The sequence below is a fragment of the Phascolarctos cinereus genome, unplaced genomic scaffold, assembly GCF_003287225.1.
Source record: "Phascolarctos cinereus isolate Bilbo 61053 unplaced genomic scaffold, phaCin_HiC Scaffold_4;HRSCAF=312, whole genome shotgun sequence".
Lineage (NCBI taxonomy): Eukaryota > Metazoa > Chordata > Mammalia > Diprotodontia > Phascolarctidae > Phascolarctos > Phascolarctos cinereus.
In genome coordinates, this window is record NW_027555847.1 from 669,448,339 (window position 1) to 669,461,008 (window position 12,670).

The window sequence follows — 12,670 nt, forward strand, 5'->3', positions numbered from 1 at the left end:
GGTGGGGAAGGGAGCTAACAAGAAGGGGTTAAAAAATTCCCAATTCCCCTACTTGGAGAAGAGAATCTAAGCAGTCTATCTAGGCTCATTCAAAGAAGAGGAAAAGACCTCAGAAGTCCACCCCACCCCCTCCAAGACACCTGACACCAGATGGAAGACAATAGAATCTAGAGCAGGAAAGGGCCTCTGAGACCATGCAGTCCCACTCATTTTACATATGAATGAAAAGCTTTTATTTAGGGCTTACTAAGTGCCAAGTACAGTGCTAATAAAGATTAGAAACTGAGGTCTAAAGTAGGACTGTAACTTGCCCAAGGTCATACTGGTAATAGGCAGCAGGGCTGGGTTCCAAATCCAGTGTTCTTTCCACTATGCAGGGACGCAGGCTGTTCTCTCACCTCTGGGGATGGCGGGCTTCTTTCCATTTCCATCCATTACTGCATAGTTCTAATTGTTAGAAAATGTTTTCTTTTATTGAGTCAAAAATGCTAACTTCATTCTCAGCACTAGTCTTCAGACTCCAATAAACCCCCTGGGGAAGGGGAGTGTTCCTTCTTCCGTATGAAGTGACCACAGGACTCCTGCCCACCGGCCAGATCCCTTCTGCCAAAGTGATGGCATTTCTATAGCACAGAAATGCTCTGGGCTTTGCCCCTCATTACTCAGAAAAGTACAGCAGCTCTTTCACACCTCCAATGCCCCTAGCACTTGAGTCCAAAGACCCCTAGAGGCCTGGGTCCAATTCTAACTTGTCTCTAGAAAAGATCAGTGGCTGCAATTCCCAAGCAATGAAGTCTTTTTACTTGTCCACCCTCAGACCCATCGAGGGCTCACTAACTTAGAAAGGACCTTGGTATGTTTCTCTTTTGTCACCCCTATAGAAAAACACACATACACACACACACGCACACACACACACGCACACACACCCCTCCAGCTACCCAGATGTGTTTCCAGAAGAGAAATTTAATCTAATTTACATACTTCTAGGTACATTAATAACCAGTGGCCACTGAAAAAAGTTAAAAGGTCAATTGCCTCCCGGCTTTACTTGGCCCAGGACTCCAAAATAAAAATCAATGCTCCTTATTCTCTACACAAAACTAGTTTAAAAAAGTGGAAGGTCTAGGAAGCTATACATAAAAAGCAATAGTGAAAGAAGGGATGAGATGGGGGAAAAACAGAGTCCCATCCCAGAGTGGGGGTAGGGGGAGGGGGCCTCTAAAGTACCCCCTTGCTGATCTTTGGGGACATGACTTGGCAGGAGAAAGCTGTCAGCTCTGAGCTTAATTCTTTTCAGGGAAAACCCCTCTCGGGGCCTCAGGCTGCTTAGGGGGCCACCAGTGATTTCCGTGGCATTGGAGGCTATCAGTGCTCCCCCCGCCTGGGCATTGTGGAAGGCCTGAGGCCAACGCTGACCCCCACACCAGGCATGAGAGGGCCCTGGAGCAAGCACCGTGGGAATGATGCACTCGTTTGACCGGGCATCTAATAGGATAGTGAACGGGGGAAAAAAGGAAGGAAGAAGGGAGGAGGGTAGGGAAGGGCAGATTCCCCCATGAAACAAGATGCCCTGGGAGTGTGTGGAGGGTGGGTTGTGTCTGGGAGTTTGGGGAGAGGTCAGAAGTAGTGAGGACTATCATGCAGCCAACCTGGGGCAAAAGAGGAACCAGGTGGTTAATAATAACCACCTGGTTCCTGAGGCAGCAAACAGACAGGGGCTTTGGGATTCTACACACAATTAACTGAGTGGAGACTGACTGCCTTGCTCTGGCTCCAGCCCTCAGGGTCCCAACAGAGGAACTATCCTCTATGGCTCTCTGCAGATTTCTAATCTGCTTGGCCACAGACAGAAAGAAGCAAGCCACCTCTCTCCCTCCTGGCATAAGCAATACTCGAGTGCTCATGGGTACGAGTTTTGCCCTAAAACCTGTGGGGAGAAATGTCCTCTTTGCACTATCATACCCTGGCTAGGGTAGTTTCCAAGCCCAAGGAAGAAAGGAACGGAGGAAGGGAAGGCTAGGAAAACAACTCATCATCATCTGTAGTGTTCACGCTTAGGGCACCAGGGCCTGGGCCTGAGTGTTGAGGTTGTGACTTGCTCCTTTGAAAACGGAACAGAGGAGGTTGGTGGAGAGAAAGGGTGAAACCAACAGAGAGAGGGAAAGGAAGAGAGGTGGCTCTGGAATGCTTCACACTGCCTCCCATTACTGAGCCTCGGCCACTGTCTGTGCCTCAGGGGCCTCAGGCTCCACTGGCCGGGGCTCTGCTTTGGAGAAGTTCATTTCCAGGATGTGCCTCTGAAGATGCCGTACCCACTCCTCCTGGATGGAGAGGGGACCCTGGAACTCCACTTCGCAGAACCTGTGGAAGAGAACTCGGTCATTCAGGGAGGGGCCCCAGACCCTCCCGAACACTCAGAAGGGCAGGGAAACCTTGGCCCTCCCCACACACCTGCCTTGGACCTGCACATGTGGCATACCCCACACCCCATCCTCAGCTCTGAAGGTCAACAGGTAACCTTACCTGCCTGAAGGTGGCACCTCTGCTGCCTTTCTACCTCTGCCTGAGACTGAGCTACCGTACCAGAATCATCATAAAACACAGGGTAGTTCTATCATATTACTTTGTCAGTCTGGTGGAACCAATAACTCCTTCTCAGAATCATGCTTTTAAGTGCATAAAATAAAAGTGCAATTTAAGTGCATAAAACAGAATATATACTATTACAAAGGGAACTAATTATAGTGAAACACAATTATAAAAAAAATTTTTAAAAATAAGTTCATGCAATTAATTGCAAAGGACTCATGATGAAAAATACTATCCCTATCCAGACAGCAAACCAATGAACTCTGAGTGCAGAGTACAGCACATTTTTTTTCACATTCTTTATTTTTCTTGCTTTTCTCCCCCTGCAACATGACTAAGGTAGGAATATGTTTTGCATGACTTCATATGCACAATGGGTAGCATATTTCTTGCATTCTCATTGAGTGGGGGAGAAGGTGGAGGAAGAGACAGAATTTGGAACGGGAAATTAAAAGGTTTTTAAAATAATACTAAAAAATAAGTTCATGGACCCCCAGATGTAGACAAATAAAAGACTGGATATAGAGGATATGAGAGGAATTGTTCCAACTCATTCAAATATTAGCTTTGCCACACAAGAGCTAATGATTCAAATCGGGAAGGCATAATTCCTATGACAACTGACTGGAACTGAGGACTCACTTTAAGCCTAAGGAACAAGAGTCCTAGGGAAGAACAGTTAATGGTTTCTAAGCAGAAATAGGGCTGATTAATTATTGGAAGAGGCATTTCTGAACCTGTTTTTGGCCTGGAGGGTTCCCAGGCGTGTAGATTTGCCAAATTTCCTTTTCTAATCTATCCCGGAGCACTTGACAGGTGGGCCACTCTGGGCATTAATGACTCTACATCTAAGGAGCCCCCAGCTGGTTCCCCATTGATGTCTATAGCACAGAACTACAAGAACTACAGAGTTGGGATGGCACTGCGACTTCTTGCCCAAAGGCCCAGAAAAAAAAGTGAAGTACATAAACTGGCAGAGTACATACGACCATTTTAGGTCCTAGAGAGCTGTGTGGCTACCCTTATGCCTGTAACACCACAGAACCATACCCTCACAGTTGAGAGCTTAAATGCCCCAAAGAATCCTCCCTCAAGTCCTCCCTGCCCCTGGATCCAATGTCCCCAGAAGAACACACCTGCATTTCAGAGTGTAGATGTTGCCCACAAACTTCACCAAAGACGTCTGGGGAGGGCGGGGGACCAGCGAGGGGACAGGCCTTACTCTGGGAGGTGGCTGTCGCACTTCCTCTAGCTTCTGCTGAAAGTCACTGGCTTCCTCACCCCGAGACGAGGTTGTATCCAGAGGTCGGGCTTGTCTGCGCTCAAATTCTACCCAGGAGAGGGATGGAATCAACATCAGACAAGCAAGGCAGGTCTGTGATCCCCATATCCACACACAGGCATGCACACATACAGGCATACAAACTCTCCAATCAGACTCCTACAAAATGGGGAAAAGACAGGAGGAGCCTGCAAGGAGACCAGGTTTGGACCCTCAAAGTTAATGGAAAGGTAAGAGCCCCAGATCCTGGGAGAAAAGCTCTGCATTCAAGAGAAAGGGAAGAAAAGCACCCCCAACTCGAAAAAGCCACTTTGGTACTGGCTCCCTATAGCAGGAGAGCTCCATGCTAATGTAAGAAAAGATCTGAATTTTTAGATCAAGAAGAGATGGGCAGCTAACTCAAACAAGCTCTATCATGTCCATGTTTAAGTCAGTCATCCCTCACGTCCCTCTCTCCAACTTTTCAGATGCCAGCCCCACCCCAAAATAGCAGCTAGAACATTGTAAAGGGAGGGGATCTGCTGAGAAACACTCGTTCCCCATTCACACAACTAAGAACAGATCTAGCAGCGAAAAAGCCTCCCTCCTACCCACCCTGCTAATCAAAGCTCAACACTCACTATTGATATTCTGACGCTGGTGCTCCTCGGCCTTCACCAAAGCCAGAGGGGAGGATGCCAGGGGTCGTTCACCACCATCTCCAGTCCGGCCTGCTTCCCCAGATCCTAGCTCACCCCCCAGGTTCTTGTTCACCAGGGTGAGGCTGTTGGGAGCCAACGTGAGGGGCACTCGTTTGTCCCCGTCTCGCCCGTGGCCTGAGTTACGGAACTTCTTGGTGAAGGGCCGGCCACCCTGGATATAGCTGCGGTAGGCCCCCACCTTCTGGGGTCTGTGCTTGATCCACTCACTCAGGGTCTCGATTGGGGAGCCATTCACACACCATTCTGTCACCCCAAACTGTCGCAGGTGAGCCCGAGCGTGGCTGGCTAATGCCTTACGATTCTCAAAGTAGAGGCCACATAGCTCGCAACAGGCCTCGCTGGCTGTGGGCAGAAAAGGAGGGGAGGATGAGCATACAGGGCCACTTGAAGAATCCAGAACCACCTGGGTTTGATTTCTGCCTCTAGCCCCTGCTAGCTGTGGGACCAAGGACAACCTGATTTCTGGGAGCTTGTTTTATCCTCTACAAAATGAAGGCAGCTACACTCGTACTACCTGCCTCACAGAAGTGTTGTGACATAAAACGGAACGAGTGCTTTGCAATCCTTAAAGCATTTGTCAGTTATCAGAAGAAAGCTAGACAAAGAACAGCATACACCTGGAGAAAACAAGAGTGTTCCAATGACTCTGGACTCACCCCTCTTGCACCATATTTAGGCCCTTTTTGTAACTTTGACAGTAGAAAGTTATCTCTGCTGAGACAACTTCCAGCTGGCACTATACCATTCACAGGATACCCAGACCCTTCTGAGGCTTGATGAGAGATACTTAGGAGAGATACTACCACTCTAGAAGGACCAGGGGTAGGTATATGGGATGGAAAGAAGGCCTGCTACAAGGCAGGTGGAGAGATGAACTAGGCAGGGTCTGGATATCTAGCCCTTACTCCCCCACCTTCAAGGGTCTCACCACTCGTGAAGAGAACACACCTACCCTCACCTCTGGATAACAATGAAAGGTTGGATAGGTGACCAACAGCTAAAATTATGCGAATTCCCACTTCTCATTCAACCCTACCAACTCCCAACTTACAAGTGTGTGAGCTTTTGTCGTGAATGGTCTTAGTCTTGAAAGGCAGCTCCGTCTGTATATAGGTTTTAGGCTTCAGTTCCCCAGAGAGAAGTCGGTCTTCAGGCAGCGGCCGCTTTGCCGCCATGGGGGTGAGGAAACCAGTAGATGGTTTGGTGGCAAGAGGAGAGAGGCTCATCTCCCGGGGTACATTGGCAGAGCCAGGCCCAGGTTTGCCAGGACGACCAGCCAATGGGGTCAGAGACAGGGCCTGAAGCACCTTCCCAGGGGATTTGGGCCCATCCTCACCCAGGGGTGAGGGCAATTCGCCTGCAGCAGGCTCCTTCTTAATGAGACACGGTTTGGCCTTCTTCTTCAGGATCTCTCGAAGAGTATCAATAGGCGAACCATTAACCGACCACTCGGTCACCCCCATCTGCCGCAGGTGGGAGCGTGCGTGGCTTGACAGGCCCTTTCGATTTTCAAAGAATTCACCACAGAACTCACAGCGGATGTCCCGGACCGGCTCAGCCCGGGAAGCTGCAGGGAAAGAGGGAGGACGATGGATACAGGAAGTTTCCAAAGGTATAGGGTGCCAAGCACACCTAATGGTATGAAAGCTATGTTTCCCTGGGCTCTTTTATCTAGGCCTTGACCTCCTGACAGGCTGGTGGTTGTTCTAGGAAGAGTTCCTAGGGGCTTGCTCTGATCCAGTACATTCTCTAGAACAAACCTCTTCTCCCTTCAGTGTCTGACTGACTTAACTGCCCCTGAACCTTGGACCTAACCTTGGCCCTGTTTCCTGCCCTTTACAGGTCCAAGCACTCCAGAAGAGCCTCAACAGATTCTAGTCAAAGAGAGTAGGACAAAGCATGTCCAATCCCTTGTCTAGTGGACTTCTAGTGCTTACCATAATCATACTCAATTAGTAACCCCTATGGGGCCCTGGGTCAGTGGGAACCAGATTTAGAAAGCATTAACTTAGCAGATTTACCTTAATAGGGAAAGGGTTCTCTTCATTGTCTTGGATCTCCTGGCCATTAAGAAGGTGGGCACCTTCCAGTCCTATTCCTAGCAGGCTCCCAGATTTCTGTGTCGCTATCTGCCTTTGGCTTGACTACCTTCTTCTATTCCTACTTCCCTCCTCATCACTCATGAAATAACTTACACAGATTCAGGGGTGCCATGTCCTCACGAGGTGCCCAGGGTCCATCAGATGGGTGTCCTTCACCATGCAGGCTTCCAGCCAACATCTCCCGTTTGATCTCCATCCGCATCTGGTCAGGCTTCAGTTTCTTCTGGAGGGAGGGAGGTGGAAGACCAGGGAACATCTTCCGAGCAGTTGGGGGCGGAGAGGTGGTTGGTGAGTGGCCCAGGGGACTGCTAGATGGCTGCAGCTTCTTGGGCGGGGGAGCTACATGCAGCTCTGATGCACTTCGGGCCTCCAGGGAACCCCCAGGACCCCCACCCATTGCCTTGGCCAGTCCCTTTGGGCCTGGTAAGGTTGGGTTGGGAGGTCCTCCAGCTCGAGGCTGGGTCCGGCGCTTTAGGATTTCTCGCAGGGTGTCAATGGGTGAGCCGTTGACATACCACTCTGTTACTCCCATCTGCCGCAGGTGGGAGCGTGCATGGCTTGACAGGCCTTTGCGATTCTCAAAGAACTCACCACAAAACTCACAACGGATGTCCCTGACTGGCTCCGGGCCTGATGCTACAGGAAGAGGAGAAAGCAAGAAAGGTTACTGGGAACTGTGGCTGGAGTTGATCATCAAAATCCTGACCACTCCTCCCCCACCCCCAGCCCCTCACCAGATGGTCCTAGCCAACCAAGGATAAGAGGAGATCAGTTAGCCGATTCAGGACTATAACAGGAAAGGGTCACAGAAAGCTACCTGAGCAGGGTGGCAGGAAGCAGGGAGGGACAGAGAGAATAGGGATTCAGGAGGAGACGGGGATGAAAGATGCTCCCCATAGGAAGGCACTTGAAGCAAGCTGCCCCTGCAAGACAGTTCCTGCCATCTCCACCTATCTCCCCATTTTTCAATGGGACCAGAGGAGGGCCACTGGAGTACAGGAGGAAGGCCGATACAGCTTTAGGCCTCTCGTCTCATAGGACTGTGCCAGTAGCCTTCAAGTTGCTCTTGTTTTGGAGACTCAGATTCTTCCATAGTGACCAAACTCCTTAAAATGTGGTGGGTCCTGAATGAGCAGCTAGTGCCGTCATTAGAAGAGACCTCTGAAGTAGAGGATACAACTGCCCACACCGCCCTCCAAATGATCACAGGGCCCTGGGGACTTCAGAAGGCAAAGAATGGCCACAGATGGCAAAGATAAGAACCTGAGCAGGGGAAACTCCAAAGACAGGGGAATGGCTCCCTCAATGGAGACCCAACCAAGGGTTCCCCTCCCAGGAGAGCCCCCATAAACATGGTGTCCCCTCCCAGAGGAGGCAGGCAATTAATAGCCTCCTAGTCAGTGACAACCCAGGCCCCTGGGTAAAGAAAAGCCCAGCCACGTGATGGACCTTCTTGTTCCCTTCCCTCAAGTGGGAAGTGATAAAAGTTTCCCTGGACCCCCAAGGGGGAGGCAGGGACTGGAGGGGAGAAGAGACAGTGGAAGAGAGAACCTACAGAGATTGAGAGGAGACAGCTCCACGTCTGAGGCCCAGAATATGCTGGCAGAGAGATCCTGCTTCCCCCGAAGGCTGGCCTCACCCGACGCCCTCGGTTTGGGCTTCTTGGCGGGCGGGGGGGAGAGCAGTGAGAGAGCCGTGGCCGAGGGCCGGAGGGCCGAAAGGCCAGACCGCCCAGGCTCTGCCAGCACCTCCCGCTCTGCTGGGAGGCGGGTCTGGAAGCCGTCGCTCTTGATGAGCTCGTGAAGCACGTCTATGGGGGATCCCTTGGCATCCGGGTCGCTCACCCCCAGGTGGCGCAGGTGGGCTCTGGCGTGACTGGACAGGCCCTTTCTGGTCTCAAACCAGGCCCCGCACAACTGGCAATCAAGCTCTCTGCCCGAATCACTATCTAAAGCTGCGGAGACAAAACATAGGGGGGGGTCACCATGCCCGCTCCCCTGGGGCCATGTTGTTGGTCCCCCAGGAAAGGGGAAACTATTGTTCCCACCCCAGCCAGGCCCTGGGGAGCCACAGCAATGGAAGGTCCAGAAGACTAAGTCTGTTTCAGCCACTTATGCCAGAGTTCCTGGCAAAAAAACAGTAAAAGCCACAGAATCTGGCTGATTCCTTGACTGTAGGAGACACTCAGGACTAGAGATTTTAACCAAAGATTCATTTCTGGAGAGTTTTTTTGACCTGTCCTTCAGGGACAATCCCCCCCCCCCAAACGGGGGAGGGGAGGTGGGAATCCAACTCTGTACATCAAGAGTCTGAAGACAAAAGCTCCATGATTTCAGAGTGAGGCGCAGTAGCTCAACTGAATGGAAGTCTGAGCCCCTCACCATGTCCATACAAACTTGGACCCTAGGCCCAGGGCTCCAGTCATGGGATGCCATGCAGGGCAGGGTGTGCTGCCTGGGTCAAAGCCAAGAACCCAGACCTGGTGAATGGTACAGAGCCAAGCATAACAGCTGACAGAGGGAACCCCACACACCCATGGGAATGGAATGATTGGAAAGCCACTGTATTGGAGGAGTTAAGGAGGCAGAATTAGATGGGTGACAGGCCCAGGGTAAAGGAGACAGAGCTGTACGTATTCGGCTGCCCTCTCAGGACTAGGGTGGGTTCTTCAATGGGTCAAGCAAACGGCAAGCCTGCAGCTGGCCCTGCTGTCCTACCCTCATAAAGGATGCTTCTTAGGTGGGGTACCTATGTATTCCCCAAGTAGAAGTAAAGCTGTAACAGGGGACTTAGTGGGATTCAGCAAGAGCTGCCCTGGGCCCCCACAAGGAGTCAGACCCAGTGGCTCTTCTTTGAGAGCTCAACCAACCCAGGAGGTCGTAGCCAACTCTCAAAAGAAGAGGTCTGCCATGGAGCACACAGCCCCAGCAAGGGCTCTCCAGAGACATGGGAAGGCCAGCGGAGAGGCCCATGAGAAGGAAGAGCTGCCCTGACTCTGGTTCTCTTTGTGCAAATGAGTCCATGGGCCCTCTAAGGCCTCCAGCATCACTATGGTAAAACTGGGCTACTGGTAGTATAAGAGGGGCCCTGGCTAGCCTCACACAGACCTGGAGGGAAAAAAGACCAAGTTGATGCATAATGAAAAGCCAGGCCACAGGACAGGGAAGGATCAACAGACAGAATCCAGGAGGAGGGGAATCTGGATGTCTGAATAGCTGTCTCCCCGGTCTCAGGCCCAGAGGAAGATCAGGAATATGAGAGATGGCCCCACTCAGCAGCTGCAGCCCAGGGGGCCAGCAGCAAAGAAAAGCAGTGGGGGATGAGAACAAGTGGGACCTATGGTACCACTGGACAAACTGCTCTATCCTAGCCCTCAATCACAGACAGATGCACAGGCTAACACGAGCTGCAAGTGCTCAAGCTGAAACTCCCTCTAGGGGAGAAGAAGCACCAGTCCTGCTGTCTGAAATCTGGCCTCCTAGTAGCAACATAGCCCCCTCCCCACCACCAATCCCTTTCCCCCAACTGTCCCACCTCCCAAACTTCCTTGACCTTACCCAGCTTAAAAAATCCCAACTCACTGAGGTTCAGGGGCCCCTCATCCTCTGGCTGGGGCCACTGCGCCTTCGGGGAGCCTGATAGGGGGCTCAGGGGCAGCTTGGGGCTCTTGTCCTCAGGGTTCTTGGGTGGGGGGGACCCCGACAAGGCAGACGGCACCTTCTTGAGAAGAGGGGAGCCTGGTGGGTGGGAAAGGCCCTTAGATGAGAAGCCAGGGGGTGACTTGATGGCCTTGTTGATGGGGGTATCGGGGGGTCTGTCAATTGCCTTGCTGAGGGTCAGCAGGCCTGGGCGGGGAGAGGCAGCAGCTGCCTCCTTCGGGGAGCCGGATTTCTTGGCCAGGGGTGGGGGCAGGGGACTGCTGTCGGGTTTTCCTTTCTGTTTCATCAGCTCGTACAGCAGGTCGATGGGGGCTCCACTACTTTCAGACTCAGCCACGCCTAGCTGCCGAAGGTGGGAGCGCGCATGGCTGGAAAGGCCTTTTCGAGTCTCAAAACAAGCACCACACACCTCACATGTTGTCAGATTCTGAGCTGGAAATCAAGAAAGAGACACAGACATAGAAAAGGCAGGCACATGAGGTCAGGCTGGGAAGAGAAACACCTGAGGTGGCACCTTTGAGGCCTGGCCCCAGGGGACTGCCATATTTACATGAGGATGATACAGTAGATGATCAACTGACTCAATCCAGAGTTGCTATAGAAGTGAATTCTTAGGCTGGTTACCAAGCCCTCTGACTGGCAAAGAGGAGAATATCTAAGCAGAGGGCTGGTGGCCTCATAATGAAATCCCTACATGACCAGTCCTCAGTGAGAATTTACCAAAATAAATGACTCTAACAACCTCTAAAGCACCCTCGCTAGCAAAGCGCATATGTGGGGGATAGAGGGAATGGAGAATCTCCAGTCAATAGCCTCCTCAGTAGTCTCAGATGAGGAAGAAACTCACCTTTGAGATCTGGGGGCTCTTGTTTGCTCCCATGGGGGATCTCTGGAGACATCTTGTTACCCAACCTGCTGGTGGTCTGCTCTAGCTGCCCAGGTGGAAGAGCACTCTTCTTTGGGAGCGGGGGTGAGGCCAGCTCCACAGCCACCATCTCTTCTTCCTCAGAGGCCAGAACTGCCAACGGAGGGAATATTAGGAGAGAGACACACACATGTATTCAGACTGAATAGTCAAGAGGGTGAAGGAACATTAAACACACTAGGCTAACACAGAAGACAACCATTAACCAAGTGCTACCCATCACAGAACACCTATGTTTTTCTCCTGGTGCCCACGAGACCCAATGCATCCCTATATTGACATGGTAGATATCAGCCAAGCCTACGGTCCTGGTGTCAAAGACTTGGATCTCTTCATCTTGTCTCCCTACAGCCTTAGTCTGCCCCAAATACCCTGGAGTCAACAAAGGCAGGGGCTTGGGATTGGTAGCTAGAATCCAATGAAAACCTCTAAGCCAGAAGAATCTAAGCACCCTTATCAATCAAGATTTTACCCAAAGAAAAAGGGGGGAACTTTACATTTCCCATGTTCTCTTCGAGCTGCAATAGGCTTACACAAAATCAGACACCACGCATGAGTGGTTGAGAGCTGCAAAGTACCACATCTATCGCAGCCAAAACAAATTTTAAATTCATTCCTCTCTAGCCAACTCCTGTATACCTTGCCCAGCTGAGCATCAGGATGTAAAGAGTCCTGAATTTGGAGTTAGTGAAGCTAGATATATCTTCCCTCTACTACTTACTTCCTGCGTGACCTTGGGCAATTAAATCAGAACATCGTGTCTAACCCCCTCATTGTACAGATGAGAAAACTGAGTCCCATACAGGGTGACTGATTTATCCAAAGTCACGAGATTAGACTAGATGAACTCTAGTCAATCTCAGCTCTGATTTTAAAATCTTATAACCCTACATGCTTTGATTGGATCTTCCCTACTAGGATTGTTCCCTGTTTCCATTTCACCCGGGAAGGCCCACTCCCAAGGCCCTTCCAATAGAAGCATGACAATAGTTAGCTGGGGCCATGGGGTAGGAAGGCAGCCCTGAGTAAATAAGTGACTTCTATAGTAATTAGATCTGTCAGGAAAAGTTGGGACAAACAATTCCATCAGGTGACAGGTAAGGCCACAATGATGAACTTCTAGGGACTAGGGAAGGCAGAGAAGGTCCTCCCCGATATCAGATAACATAGTCTACAGCAGGTTAGAGGGAGAACCAACTCAACCTTAGTTATGATCAGCAGGATTTTAGAGGTGAAAAGAACCTTAGAGTTTATCTAGCCAAACCCTTAAATCTTCTAATGATGAGCTGATGAAAGGCCCACAGACAAAAAGAGACTTGCCCGAGACTACAAAGGTAGCAAAGGGCAGAGCCAAGCTGAGAAGCCAGGGCCTCTGCGTCCCAGGCCAGGGCTTGCTTGCACGCTCTCAG

General features: G+C 51.0%; 1 protein-coding gene across 5 annotated transcripts in view; it reads right to left on the reverse strand.

The window, feature by feature from the left end:
* Nucleotides 1–209: 209 nt before the first annotated feature.
* WIZ (WIZ zinc finger) overlaps nucleotides 210–12,670 on the reverse strand; it is a 43,833-nt gene continuing 31,372 nt past the window's right edge. For 3 of the 5 annotated variants that reach the window (XM_020969229.2, XM_020969226.2, XM_078154036.1), the window contains 8 exons: nucleotides 11,184–11,354; nucleotides 10,259–10,768; nucleotides 8,233–8,631; nucleotides 6,771–7,313; nucleotides 5,627–6,142; nucleotides 4,495–4,917; nucleotides 3,729–3,921; nucleotides 210–2,364 (listed from right to left, as the gene is read on the reverse strand). In XM_020969229.2, the coding sequence (XP_020824888.1) occupies nucleotides 2,208–2,364; nucleotides 3,729–3,921; nucleotides 4,495–4,917; nucleotides 5,627–6,142; nucleotides 6,771–7,313; nucleotides 8,233–8,631; nucleotides 10,259–10,768; nucleotides 11,184–11,354 (2,912 nt within the window). In that variant the 3' untranslated portion in view covers nucleotides 210–2,207. The remainder of the gene's footprint in view (nucleotides 2,365–3,728; nucleotides 3,922–4,494; nucleotides 4,918–5,626; nucleotides 6,143–6,770; nucleotides 7,314–8,232; nucleotides 8,632–10,258; nucleotides 10,769–11,183; nucleotides 11,355–12,670) is intronic. The other 2 variants (XM_078154038.1, XM_078154037.1) reach the window with 1 other exon arrangement.